The 14,869-nt window shown below is 45.4% G+C and overlaps 1 protein-coding gene across 1 annotated transcript in view; it reads left to right on the top strand.

Annotated features, from left to right (window-relative positions):
* Window positions 1-9,875: 9,875 nt before the first annotated feature.
* Window positions 9,876-14,869, top strand: part of FGF9 (fibroblast growth factor 9) — a 33,502-nt gene continuing 28,508 nt past the window's right edge. The window contains exon 1 of the mRNA XM_004680261.2: window positions 9,876-10,988. Coding sequence (XP_004680318.1) covers window positions 10,712-10,988 — 277 coding nt within the window. The 5' untranslated portion in view covers window positions 9,876-10,711. The remainder of the gene's footprint in view (window positions 10,989-14,869) is intronic.

Here is a 14,869-nt window from a genome sequence, read left to right as displayed (position 1 = left end):
TAGATACTTTGAAAACTAGAAAACACTATGAAGTAGAAGGTAGAATTCTCAACACACTAATTTTCTTACTTCTAAGAATAAATATGAAATGACTGCTTTGGGATATGATGCAGTTAGTTAAGGCAGGACAGTAAATGAGTTCTACTGTACAAACAAGAAATTACAAAAATGCTATTTTTTAAAGTACTGGAGACTTTGGAAGAAATGAGTACTAGATAAGCTGAAAGAGGTGGAAAAAAAGACTCTCTGAGAGCTTCTCAGAGACCTGATGAGTTTGACTCGATGGCATAACCTTAGAGGTGTGTCAATTCATGCACCGCAGCTTGTGTGGGGAAAGCAGTCTCTAATTATGACAATTCCTGCAGTTTCTCTCTGCTTTTGCATCAGGCACAGTACTTTCAATTAAAGAGCAGCGAGTAACAATATTTAAAAAATCACCTGTGTTTGGCCCTCCCTGGTGGCGCAATGGGTTAAAGCACAGCACTAAGAAGCTAAAGCCACTTCAGCATGAGTTCTGTCCCCGCTCTGGAGGTGATCCACAGGTTGGGCAGACCTCTCCTGACCTGCTCACTGCTCCCCTCAGCAGTGTACTTTGTCAATCTGCCTGTTCTGCTCCCCACTCTGTAAATCCTCTCCCTGCCCCTGCACCTTTGACCTGTACCCCAGCTCTGTAAGCATACATAAATAAATCTTAAAAAAATCACCTGTGTTTATGTTTTTGTAAGTAAGTACTACATTCAAGTGGTTCAAAAGGATAAGAAATCATTATAGTGAAAATTCTCTTCTACACTTTGTCCCACAGCTATACACTATCTTTTCCTAAAAACAGACAATGCTGTTGTATTTGTTTCTGCAGATTTTAATCATATTTATACATATAATTTTTTTCCGCCTTAGACACAAATGATGGTATAATATACATACTATTTTAGATGGATTAGTTCCTAGCAGTACACAAAAAGCTTCCCTATTTTGTCCCCCCTTAACAAGCTGCTTAAGAATTCTATTTTACTGATTTACTATAGTTTCATTTAACCAGTTATTTTTGATGGACATCTGGACTGTTTCCAATCTTTTGCTTCTACAGGGGTGCTTTAACGAAGAATCTTCTGTATACAACTGCTTGTGTGCAAAGATATTTAAGATAAACCTCTAGAGGACAGACCGCTGGTCAAAGGATCTGTGTATTTAGTATTTGTAATTTTAGTAGACATTACCCAAGTGTCCTTCACATTGTGCCGGCTTCATCCACAATAATGTGTGAGAATGACTGACTTCCCTAACTCCTAACACAGAGTACTTCATATTACTTCCTAGTATTTGTCAAGTTTTCAGTAGTAAATTTATCACAATCTTATTTTGCACTTTTATTGTGACTGGAATAGAACACATTTATTAGTGTTTAAGAACATATGTACTTTTCTTTCTGTCACTGCTTCTTATTTGATGAGTAGTATCTTTCACCACTTTAAATACTTCATTTTGGGGCCCTCCCTGGTGGCACAGCAGCTTAAAGCACAGCACTAAGAAGCTAAAGCCACTTTCGCATGAGTTCGATTCCTGCCCAGGAGGTGAGTCACATGGCACAGCAGACCTCTCCTTTTTTGCCCGCTGCTCCCCTCATAGTGTACTTTGTTGATCTGCCTGTTCTGCTCCCCACTCTTTCTTTGGTGAATCCTCTCACCATACCTGGGCCTCTGGGTACCCCAGTTCTGTATGCATAAATAAATAAATCTTAAAAAATAATCATTCTGATTACTTACATGATTTTTGAAGACAAGTCCAAGGCTGTTTTTACCCTTTGCCTCTACCAGTGGGCTTTTCCCCTCCCTCTGGCCCCTGTCAAGATTTCCTCTTTACCTTTGATAATGATCTGGAATATGATAGATATACAGTGTAGATTTGCTGGTATGTGTCCTGTTTCTCTATTCTCTAAGTTTCTTAGATTTATGATTTAGAGCCTACTTTAACTTTGGAAAATGTTCAGCTAGTATTACTTCAAATATTTTTATATTTTGGGTCCTCCCTGGTGGTGGAGAGGTGATCATTGCTGTCACTGTCATGCCAGAGTTTGATCCCTGGCTAGGGAGTTAACCCACAGTAAGGCACAGCAGACTTCTCCTGTTTCACCCGCTGCTCCCATTAGCAGTGTATTTCAGTAAGTACACTTGTTCTGCTCCCCACTCTGTTTCTGGTGAATCTTCTCACTCCCTGCCCCCCCCACCCCCATACCTCTGGCCTATACCCCAGTTCCTTTTTGCCAGAAAAAAAAATTACATATTTTCTTCTCTGGTATTCCCATTACAAGCATGTTACATCTTTTGTAATACCCCACAGCTCTTTGCTATTGTTTCATTTTTTAAAATACTTTTCCAAATCCATGCATTTCAATTTGAGTTTATATTAACATAAATTCAAGTTCACCGGTTTCCCCCCAATCCCCAACTGTGTCCAGTCTACTGATAAGCCCATCAAAGGTAGTCTGCTGTTCCCTTAGTGTTTTTATTCTTTCTTTTGTCTCCATTTCTCTGCTTACTTTACCCATCTACTTTTGCATATTGTAGACTTTTCCCATAAGAACTCTTGGCATATCAATCATAGCATTTCAAATTTCTGGTGTGATATTCCCTACCATATCTGAGCCTAATTCTGATGCTTGCTTTGTCTCTTTATACACCGCTTTTAAAAATACCTTTTAAAATGCCTTGTAATTTTTTGTTGAAAAATGGATACAATGTATTAGGTAAAAGTTACTGATAGACATTTAGTATGCAATTTTATGTTTATCTGGCTCAAAGCTAGGCTGTATTTACTTCTTTCTGTAGTTGTGGCTAAAATTCCTCTGGTATTTTTGTTTTTGTCTCCCCTTCTTGTCTTTGGGTTTCCCTTGAGAATCCTTAAATAGGGTCTGCAACTTGTAGCTCCTCTAGCACTAATCCCTATTATTATCCTGGTGCTCTGTGAATGTGTTGGTAGGTGTGGGCACTCAGTAAATGTTCTATAGTTTTATGATTAAGTCTCAACCGTTCAGTAAACCTGAGCTGGGTATTTTCATTCATCAATGCTGAAGGCTATAGAGGGCTAGAGTTGGATATTTTTCTTTCTCCGGGTTGGTTGGGTGCCAGTTAAACGGCCTCCCTTGAGAGCAGACTTTGTCCAGAGAACAGAGCGCTCAGGGATTTTCTCTGATCTTCTCAGTGAATTTCTCAGATCTTCTCAGGTGGTGGAATTTCTGAATGTAAATCTTGAGAAGGTACAGAGACCCATCCAAAAGTGGTTCTCTTCTCGTGGCATTGAAATAAAAACACATAGATCAGTGGAACAGAATTAAGAACCTAGAAAAAATAACCCCACACAGATATGGACCACTAATTAATGACAAGAGCTTCCAGTGGAGCTAAGACTATCTCTTCAATAAATGATGTTGGGAAAACTGGATTACTATTCTACACCATACATAAGAACTAGATTAAATAATTGGATGTAAAATCTGAAGCCATAAAATACATAAAGAAACAAAGGTGATATGCTCCTTGACATCAGTCTTAGAGATATGTTTACAGACCTGATTCCAGTGGTGAGGAAAACAAAAGCAAAAATAAATGGGTCTATATCAAACCAAAAAGCTCCTGTACAGCAAAGAAAATTTGCCTCAAATTGAAAAAACATGGTAAAAGGTATTTGAACATCTTAAGTCTCACAGCGGGGTTAATATCCAAAATATCCAAGGAACTCATAAAACTCATTCTTAACCAAACCACCCAAGTAAAAAATGGGCAGAGGATTTGATTGGATATTTGTCCAAAGAAGATATACAAATGGCCAATAGGTACATGAAAAGATGTTCATAATCTCTTGTTATATGGGGAATGCAAATCAAAACAACATTGTTATCACCTCACATCTGTCAAAATGGCTATTTTATTTCAAAAGAAGAAAAACAATTGTTGGAGAGGATGTGGAGAAAAGGTAAGTTAGTGCAGTCATTATGGAAAAAAATATGGAGGTTCCTCAGAAATTAGAAATAGAAATTTTATATAACCTGATTAATTCACTTTTGGTTATTTACCCATAATACAAAAATACCAGTTTGAAGAGATATATGCACTTCAACCCCCTATCTTTATTGTGGAATTATTTATAATAGCTGAGAACTGGAAATAACCAACCTTAGAGCCCATCAACTGGGGATAGATAAAAATATGGGATCTGTATACAACAGAATACTACTCACCTATTAAAAGATGAAATTTTGCCATCTGCAGCAATGAGGTTGAAGCTGGAGGGTATCATTCAGACAAGTCAGCAAGTCAGACAAAGACAAATATTGCATGATTTCATTCATATATGCTATATAGAGAAAATAAGCAGAAAACTAAATAAAACAAAAATAAAATTTTGAATTATAAGACCAATTAGTGGTTACCAGAAAGGAAGGGAATAATGGGGTGGGTAAATCAGGACAAAGGGGTCAATTATATGGTGAAGGGCAGAACTGAACCTTTAGTGGTGAACTTAATGTACGTTGATTTTTCAGTAATGTACACCTGAAACTAATGTAATGTTGTAATGCAATGTTACTTCAATATAAAGAGAAAGAAAGATGAACCTCTTCTGAATTTTTTAAAAATAGATTTATTCCATTGCATTTAAAAAAAGATTTATTAATGCATACAGAGCTGGGGTACAGGCCAGAAGTGCGCGGACAGGTGAAAGGATTCACCAGAGTGGGAAGCAGAACAGGCCGACTGATGAAGTGCACTGCTGAGGCGAGCAGCATGCAGGTCAGGAGAGGTCTGTTTGGCCATGTGGACCACCTCTGGGCCGGAGATCCGTGGATCCGTGGATCGAATTCGCTCTGCAGCCCACTTGCAAGGCTACACTCTAACCCGTTGCGCAACCAGGGAAGGCCCTCTTCTGAATTATTAACTCTCAAGCAATTCATCAATTAGAGTTCTAGTGGAGTATTTCCAGAATTGGGCCCCTGATTTTGGGCTTTTGTTCTGTAAGCTATGATTCTCTCTATCTTTAATTCTGTCTCTGTTTCTTCAATTTTCAGGGCAGCAATTTGTTCCTTAAATCTTTGATGGGATCTAAGAGGATCACTAATATTCAGATTGCTCTTCATTTTTCACAGGGTGCAGACAAGAGTGATGACTTCCCAGTGCTTTATAAATCACACTGGAAAATGGAAATGCTATTTTCTTATTGATTTGTAAAGCTCTTTATATATTAGGGAAATCAGTCTTTTATGTTGGTATGGTATGTACATTTTCTTCTGTTTTGTTGTTTATCTTTTGAATTTGTTTTTTCTCCTATTGCAATTAAAATAATGCTTAGAATGTGGTTGAATTTAGGACTATTAATTTTTAGGCATTTGAGTTCTGTGATACAATTAGTAAGGCTCTCATAACTTAGATGAACAAGTTGATCAAAAATATTGTTTCTTTCAGTGCATATTATGGTTTTTTTATATTAAAAAATTTGTTCCATGAGGTTTATCCTCATGTGAAGTGTAAGGAATAAATATTACTTATATTCTTTCTAGTCATTTAATCAGTTGTTTCAAAACTATTAACTCAATATTCATTTTTTTTTCACATTGATTCACTATCCTATACTACATTTTCACAAGTTTTTGGGTCTATTTCTGTAATTTCTATTCTGTTATTGCTTTATATTTTAATTTTTTATCTTTCTTTTTTAATTATTCATATGTCAGGATAAATATTCATATGATAATACTATAGTGTTCTAATTATTGTATGTTGTATTTTTCTTGTCAATTTCAAACATTTTTTGTCAATGAAAATTTCCTATATTAACTTTAGTATTAGTGTTTCTAACAAAACACTTGGCTTTTTTAATGATGATGCTAAATTTTTATATTAACTTAAGAATTATTGCAACTTTATGAATTGAATTATTATCTAGGAATATTGTATGACTTTCCATTTCTTCAAGTTTCCTTTTGTGTCTCTAGAAGGTTTTGAGAATATTTCTTCATATGATCTTGCACTTTTTGTTCATGTTATACCTATGGATCTTTCTCTTAGTTTTTTTTCCTGGTGTAGCTGGGGTTATTTCCCCTTTGTTATGTGTTTTAACTAGTTGATGGTTAAATGTGTATAAGCTGTTTACTTATATTTATTCTATGAAAGCAAGCTACTAACTTTTTAAAAAAGTATATTCCTATCAAAATAGAGGGCTGTTGCCCATTATGGGTCTGTGATCTATGGACTTGGCTCCACTTTTTAAAGCACTGTTACCTCATCTCTATAAGCCAGTTTTCTCATGTGTACAATGGAATAATTATAGCACCTACCTCATAAAGTAGTTTTGAGGATTAAAATGATAAAACACAAGAACACTAAGTACAGCATCTGGGAAACAGTAAGCAGTCAATTAATGTTGGCTGCAACATTTCTATACACTTATAATTGGAGCTCAACTTTAGTCCATGGGGTCAGAACAAACTTCAACAGACCCAAACCATTGTGCTCCAGCTTACACTGTATACAGTTCCCAAATGAAAACCATATTAGATGGAAGGGTTGTAAGTTTGGGTGGGGTTTATAAAGGCACTGGAGATGGAGGGATAGAGGTCCAGTTATAGCTTTATTGTTTTAAGAGAGGACAGAGAGGATTCTGTGGGGATTTGCATTTGGCAATCCTAGGAAAGTGAAGAAGAAAGTGGACATATGTTAATAAACAAATCTGGGGAGGTAAACGGTGCCCTTTTCAAATGGTTACCTTAAATTTTGGGGGAAATGATAGCTTACAGGTAATTTTTACATACATGTATCACAAACCCTTTGCCTTCACACAAATTCACCATAGCCCATGAGGGCGGGACCTGCAATTACAAGCTGTAGGTGGGAGACTGGGAAGCTGTGTCCAGGTCTGCTGACTGCTGTTGTAGTACTAATTCCTCTTCATCTTTCTCTTTACTTCCCTAGTCATTTATCCCCACCTGGGTCTAATTGTCAGTAGAAAAGACAGATGACAAGCTGGAAGAAGGAAAAAAAAAAGAATAATATATTTTGAGAAGAGAGAGCAAAAGAGAAATTTGGGACTGAAATCAATAATAGTACTTGCTAAATGCCCCTTGGGTAAAAATCCCTAGGGAACTATATTAGGAATAATATAATAGATACTATATCTTGTGTCTATTGTATGTTGCCTATTTTTATATACAGTTTTCCATTTATTCTCAGCAACATTCTCCCCACGCATTCTCCCCACGTGTTTTGAGTCAATTACACCACCTGTCTCTTGAATCAAGTCCTCTTGGAGCTTCATATCTATGTAATCTATTAATTAAAGACTACTTGTAACAAGTACCCTGGACATCTTGAGGACAAGAGCTAAAGGCACTGGGATAGATTCCAGAGAGATCTGATGTGATCAATGAAAGGAAGGACTACTTATATTTGAGTAATTTTAAAAAACCGTGATCAAACAGAAGCAGGGAGCGAATCCTGATTAAATTAAAGGTAGCAATAATGTCGCAAAAGCTTCCTACTGCTAGAGTTAGGGATGCAGATGAAAAGAGATGTACTAAGCCAACTGCAGCGGAAAAGAGATGACTAGGAGGAGGCTGCTTTTAATTGGTAAAGTGCTTTATCAGCTACTTAACCCTCTCTCCCATTGCTGCAGAGCTTTTTAAAGTGACAGTCATGGGGCTGCAGGATTCGGAAGCGGAAATGGTCTTTGCTCATTGGCTGACAGTCTAAATTCAGACCCAAAGAATGTGGTTGGAGACAGAGGGTGGAAATTGCCCCAATCCGGTCTTCAGCAGAAATGTCCACGTGCTGCTCCTCTCTCTTTCTCTCCTCACTCCTACAACCAGTTTTCCCTTCAGGTTTTACTGAAAAGTAACCAACCTGCCGCAATGTACCCAAGTGGTCCAAGCCCCTGGTTGACCCATAAGGCTGTCTCCTTGGTTAATGCGAGCTACTTCGGTAGTTCTAGTGGTCCTCTTTACCTTCAGGTATCTGCCACTGAGTATTTAATATTAACGCACACGGTTGATGTGACTGCTGTAAATTCCACAGGGCAGGGCTCTGGTGCTTCATAAACGCGTAAGCAAGACGCACGGAGTCAACCCTCGGACACCCAATGACCTGGGACTGCGGCAAAGGGGTGTGGGAAAGGAAAGAAGGGAGGTTTACCTCGTCCCTCTCCTCCCCTAGCTCCAGCCGGTGCATGCCTTCCACCGAGGGCGGGGTTGGGAGTGGGGGGTGGCCGGGGAAGGTCGCTCCAGGTCGCTAGCACCCCCAGCGCCCAAGGAATCTGCAAATTCATTGCTCCTCTTCATCTTGCAGCCAAAGCCTCCCGTCCCGCGTAGGTCCAGCCCCAGTTCTTCACCTTCGGCCTCTAGCTGACTGCTAAGGTAGATCAGACTTAACCCTCCCCCCACCCCCCTAAAGCTCTGATTCGTTTTTCCACTGCAGAGGTACAGTCTCGACTTTTCGACTTCGCTTCTCACTCGCACGTCCTGCAATATTGAGCTATTCTCAAGTCTCGGCAACTTTCTCCATCTTGACCCTAGAGTCAGGCCACTTCTAAGACAATGTGAACAAAGAGACGCTGGGAAGAGAAGGGCCCGCGGGCGGGCTGCAGGGCGGGTGTGTGTGTAGGGGATGCGGGCGCTCTGTGCCCGCAGCTGCAGGGGATCCCGGATTCCAGCGCGGGCAGTTCGTACCCGGCTTAGAGCGAGGCGCCGCCGGACTCACTCGCAGAACTGGCCCTGCGGCCTTTCGCAGTGTGGGGCGGCGGGTTTATTAGTCGGCCTCTGGCTGGGAGCGGAGGCCACCGGCCGGGAACCGAAACCCGAGCTTCGGAACTGGAGCTTGGGCTTCTACGCGTGGCCCCTCCCGGCAGAGCAGAAAGAAGCGGCCTCTACCCTGGCACGCACCCCCCCACCCCCACCCCACCGCGCGCTTTGCGTGGGGCTTCCAGGGATCCGCCACAGACTTAAGGCTGTGGAGGGAGACTCCGGAACTCGCCTTTTGTTCCTTTAGCCGAAGGAGGACCAGGGATGGCACGGGTTACTCTAAATAGCGTGAGCCCACTGGCGTGTTCGCCTTTACTGATTCTGTCCGGACGCGCGCGCGAGCAGAACTCAGAGACGGTAGCTGTTCACTGGCCTGCCCACCCCTCCCCCAGCCCCAGCATCCGCACAGCGGCTGGCCGAACCCCGACTTCGGGGCGGGACCTAAGCACAGCTACAACCCAAAGATATCTATCAGTAAGGCCAGCTCAGAACCAAAAAGGTGGCCGCACGTGTTTTAGCGTCCGCGCGCGAATTTGGAAGGGGAAAGGGGTTGAAGGCGGGGGTGGGGGCGGGGGTGGGAGGACAGGCGCGGAGGGAGGGAGGGACGGAGGGAGAATGAGAGTTCATATCTGCACATCCATTCGTTTTACCTGCAGCACAGTTTGGGCGTCTGCGCCTGGCAAAAGGAAAGAGAAAGTGCCACGTCCATTACACTCTTTTCTGCAACCCTCCTTCCCTCCAACACTTAACTAAGTTTATTTCGCAACGCAGCATCACAGAGTCCTTATGAAAACTAGATTGCCAATTTCAATCCGCACCTCCATCACTGTGTCGAACAGGATTCTAGGTTACCACTACCATTGCGCAGAACTTCGAGTCTCAGGAGAATGTGGGTTTCTATCTCCTGCCTAGCTCTCCGAGCATCTTTCTTTGTAAAGAAGCGGTGCCCGCGCTGTTCCCCAGGAGGTCCCGCGCTCTGGCGTGCTGCTCCCGGTCTGCCGCAGAGCGGCTCCCATTCGAGGCGGGCGCTAGGACCGCGGGGAGCGCGGACGGCCCGGCGCTACCTTAAACCCAGCCCAATGCCGCCGCCTGCGCCACTCTGCGCGCCGGCGGGGGCTGCGCAGGAGGAGCGCTCCGCCGGCTACAACGCTCCGCGAGCCGGCGCGGCAACACCTGTTCGCGGCAGCCCGAGAGGCACGCGAGCTCCGGGACACAGCTCTCCTCTCTCGCCACTCGCCGTCGTGCTAAGCCAATGGACCTCTGCGGAGCCTCTGGAGAAATCTGGATACTAGCTTTGGACGTCTAAAGTTTTTTCTTCTTTTTGTTTTATTATTGTTGTTATTATTATTTTTTTTGGAGGGGGGATCGGGAGGCGAGATTTGTCGCTGCCACCATCGTGAGGTTTTTTTCCCCTTGAAGGATTCATGCTGATGTCTGCAGAGTCGGTTAGAGTAAAAACAGCGCATGCCTTCCTGGAGTCAGGATCCGTAAATTCTGACGTAGCCCGTGCATCTTAAAAATCCCTATAATAACGCCTAGGCATTTAAGTTGCTATGGTCATTCTGATCTCAAACCAAATGGAGAAACTACGGATTTTTTTTCCTTATTACGGTCGGATGGGATGAAGACCTTCCTGCCTGCTAAGAGCTGGGGATCTATGTATAGAGATACATAGATATGTTTATCAATATGTCAGTGTGTGAGTATAAAGTGGTGGTTTCTTAGACTATCAGTGGTTTGACCTTGAACCTGCGCCAGTGAAACAGCAGATTACTTTTATTTATACATTTAATGGATTGAAGAAAAGAACCTTTTTTTTTCTCTCTCTGCAACTGCAGTAAGGGAGGGGAGTTGGATATACCTCGCCTAATATCTCCTGGGTTGACACCATCATTATTGTTTATTCTTGTGCTCCAAAAGCCAAGTCCTCTGATGGCTCCCTTAGGTGAAGTTGGGAACTATTTCGGTGTGCAGGATGCGGTACCGTTTGGGAACGTGCCCGTGTTGCCGGTGGACAGCCCGGTTTTGTTAAGTGACCACCTGGGTCAGTCCGAAGCAGGGGGCCTTCCCAGGGGACCCGCAGTCACGGACTTGGATCATTTAAAGGGGATTCTCAGGCGGAGACAGCTATACTGCAGGACTGGATTTCACTTAGAAATCTTCCCCAATGGTACTATCCAGGGAACCAGGAAAGACCACAGCAGATTTGGTAGGTATATATCATTAACCCTTTAGTGTCCATATAATGACATATTCGGATTGTAACTATCAAGGAGGTGGTAGCTGGGCGGGGAATGCGGGAAGGGATCGCTTCTTCTTTCTGTGTCTGTCTCTGTCTCTGTGTTCTTGCCAGCTTGGAAAAAAAAAAAAAAAAGCCTCCGGAATTGCAGATCTGCTCTGGCACTGATGTAAGTCTATATTGAAAGGCTTTTTATTTTTTAAAAGGAGGGCATGGCTTATAAATATAACACAATTTCCTAGTTCTTTTGCATCTGATACATGGGAAGATCGGGTTTTGGAAGTTTCTTTTGAATGAACTGATTCTGAGATTATAAAGCTTTAGTCATTAACTACTGGAGAACTTAAAAATGCATTTTCCTGAAGCACTGGTTATCATCTTGTTTCCTGAAGGCAGTGGCTATCATCTGGTGCCAAATGAATTTTTTGCCCTTCCTTTCCCCCTAATAAGTATATTGCTTGCCTTGTAAATTAAACTTATTATTTATTCCCACCTTAAGGGTCCGAAAGTCCAGCAGTAAAGGTTGCTGATTGTTCTAATGGGAGGAGGGCTAAAGTCATATTTTAGACTCCTTAAACAGCAGGGGGGTGGTGGTGGAGGAAATTACTTGAGAATGGGCAGAGGATTCATTAGGGGCATTTGTCTTTTCAGTTATCACTTGTTTCTTTTTTAAACCTGTGCTCTGTAATTTCTATAGTGTTCAGTTCTGTGCAGGTTTCCTGGGTGGCTCTCTAAGTGTGACTGTTTAAGTGTGTGCGCGTGAAATAGCTGTGAGCTAATTTTAAAGGGCATTCCGAGGATTTCATTTTCCGAGGAGGGTATTTGTGACTCAGCAGTGAGGGCTGCAAACCTGAGGGTGGTGACTCTGTCCACTTAAATGCCGGCACACACAAGCCTGCTGGGCCACCCTGAGCCATAGCACAAAGTCAGCGGAGCGCAGTCCCAATGGGGGGTACTCTGTTTTGTTTTTAACTTACCAACTAAATAGTAAAAGCATCAGTTTGGGTAACCAGACTGTTGGAAGGAGTTAACTTCTCAGTGAATCCACCTGACAACACTTAAACTAGGTCGTAAAAACCAAAGTCCTGTGGTGATTTTCCTCCTCATACTTCACACCAGATGTTAAACACAATCTAAACTATTTGTGTAACTTCGTGGGGCTTCAGATGATGCCAGAAGGTGAGGAGATTTCAGGCTAGGGATGGGGATGGTCCCAGAAACTCGAGGCCCAGGTTTTCTCCCTGTGCTCACTGCCTGTATGACCCACGTTGAATCTAGGAGTGAAAAAATTTCCGATTGTTTTCGTTATTATTTTTTTTGAAAGTTATAGTTTTTTGCTTTGCAGTTATTCAGTTGGAATCTAACTCCGCCTTTCCCGCAGAAGTAGATGCAGTCTGGTTGTGCAAAGCGAAGACTAAACTTTGCTGAAGTGCTGTTCTATCCGGCCGCTTTAAGGGCTGCCACCGTGCCTAGTGTTCAGCTCCAGAACAACAGGCAGTGGGCGGTCGTGGGTGGGAGAGCTGCTGCGTCTCGGGCCCTCAGCGGCCACCAGCTGGGCCTCGCGTCCGCGCCTTCCATAGGCGGCGGTGGGCGGGCGGCCTACGTGCACCTCGCGGCCAGAACCCCAATCTTCCCGCGGCCGGCAGGTGCCGGCTCGGCGCCCCAGCGCCACTGCACACTCGGCTGCTCTCGGTTACCTCCGCGCGGTCCTAAAGGCGCTCCTTTTTTGTCTCCATTTCTACCCGCCCGGCTCGGGTGTACCCTTTGGTGCCTAGGGCGACACTGGGGTCTGGGGGCGTGGGGAGGTCGGGGGGAGGAGGGCAGACCGAGGCTGACCCGTTGGATCAATTGAGGCAATCTTTTTTTTCCCTTCTTTTTAGCCCAAGTTTAGCCCCTTCGCTTTCTCTTTGTGTGTGTGTGTGTTTTGTGGTGTGTGTGTGTGTGTGTGTCTGTACAGCCGAGGTGACAGCCGACGCCTGGGGCAGCGCGGTCTTTTGGTGTGTGGGAACCGCTGGAGGCGCGCTCCAGGGAAGGAGAGTTGGTAGCGGAGTCCCAGGACTGGTTGGAGATCGGACCCCTGACTTTCCCGCTCCGTCTTGCACCCTCCTCCCTCTTTCTGAAGCTGGGAGCGGGGTTCGCAAATTCGTTGGGCTCCGCTCTGCCTGGGAGGTGCGTGGCAGACCCCAACCCGGCGAGGCCTGAACGTCGGGGAAAGGGTGGGGGACAAAGGGCTGCGGAGGCGGGCGTAGGGGGAGGCGTGCTATTGTTAGCTGCTTTCGCTAGCTGAGCTCAAGGCCTGAGGTCCCGCTTTCCAGAGCGGCGTCTGCCGTGCGGGCCTCTCCGCCGGAGGGAGCCTGGGGTGAGCGCTGGAGCGCGGTGGAGACCCTATGCCGAAGGGCCGGGACCGGCTTCATTGTGTGAAAGAGCCGAGCCCTGTCTTCAAGAGAACACCTCCAAACATCCAGTACAGCACGACTGAGCCCAAAGAGATGGGATATTCCAGTCCCGGCTCCTCCACGCGCCTCCGCCCCCCTTGGGCTTTTTTTTTTTTTTTTTGGGTAATGCAGTCACCTTTAGGATAGGACGTTTGCCACCCGCAATCGAGTCATTAAAAATCCAGTAACTCTGCCACTAGAGCAAACGATGCTGCAGGGTGGGATGATGAGGTCCACGAGGATGGGCCCAAGGGGCGCGCTCTTAGGTCGGCAGATGGGACTTCTGGTGCAGCTTCCCGGTAGAGACCACAAAACAAAATTTAGAACTCACTGCACCCTTTCTCCCCTACCCCACAGGCCCCATCTCCCCCTCCAACCTGGAGGTTGGAGAAAGGTGTCGCCACGGAAGTGGCATCTCTACTCCTTGGGCTAGCTGGGCACTGTCGACTGGATTGAAAGAACAAGTGTTGGATGGGAGAGGAGGGAGTGGGAGAAAGCGAAAGCCTCAACCCAGGTTGCGGTTTGGGAGCACTCAGCTTTGAGCTTGCGGGTCGCCCAGGAGTCGGTCACCGGGGGACGGGGGAAGGGCGCGCCCGGTGCTCCGCTGAGCCTCTCGCCCTCCTCTGGCTGGGGCTGAGTGGGTGGCTTGTGCGCAGTGGGGGTGGGGAAGGAGGGTGAGGCAGGAGGGTTATTTAAATCTTTCATCTAGTTGCAGTGAGAAGCGGCCCCCGGGGTGACGGCAGTGCCACGGTCTCCCGCTGTTACCGCTGCCGCAGGTCCCAATATTAGCAACCTCTGCAGAGCGTGCGAGTGCGGGGCGCGCCTCCTCCTCGGCTTTCGCAGCCCCGCCCGGAATGAGGGACCGGCGGCTCTAGGACCCCGCGGCTCTCGGGAAGGGCAGGCGGGCTCAGGTCTGGAGCAGAGGGGCGGCGGTGGCTCCTCGCACCTGGCGCGCCCGCTCCGGCCGCCTCACCTTCTGCCCCCTCCCCACCCCCTCCCGCCTTTCAGATCTGCGGCTTCTCTGCCTGGGCCCTGGCTCCTTTCTGGAGATTCTGTGTACATCCTCGGGTTCCCTCCCTCGTCTCTAGAAAAGGGTAGCTGTGGGTAGGGGGTGGGAGGGGTTTACACCTTGATGCAAAACGGAGGTGAAATTTCTACCTGAAATGAAAAGGCACAAGGAAACGTGCTGGAAAAAGAATTCTGGCCGCCCCCTGCAGCCGCAGGTGACTGCAGCTGCTGGCAAGCTTGGTGGTGACAAAGCAGCGGCAGTGCAGGGGACGTGGGGGTTGGGGGAATCTTACCGTTCAGCAGAGCTGCAGCGATGACAACTTCGGTGGGACCTTGAGGGAGTCCTTTGTTTTTCCCTTTGGGGGTGGTGGTGTGGAGATAAGGCTGAATAAGACTGAGTATGGAACT

The sequence above is a fragment of the Condylura cristata genome, unplaced genomic scaffold, assembly GCF_000260355.1.
Source record: "Condylura cristata isolate star-nosed mole 26May11 unplaced genomic scaffold, ConCri1.0 scaffold00010, whole genome shotgun sequence".
NCBI lineage: Eukaryota > Metazoa > Chordata > Mammalia > Eulipotyphla > Talpidae > Condylura > Condylura cristata.
This window is presented reverse-complemented; position numbering and strand designations above follow the sequence as displayed.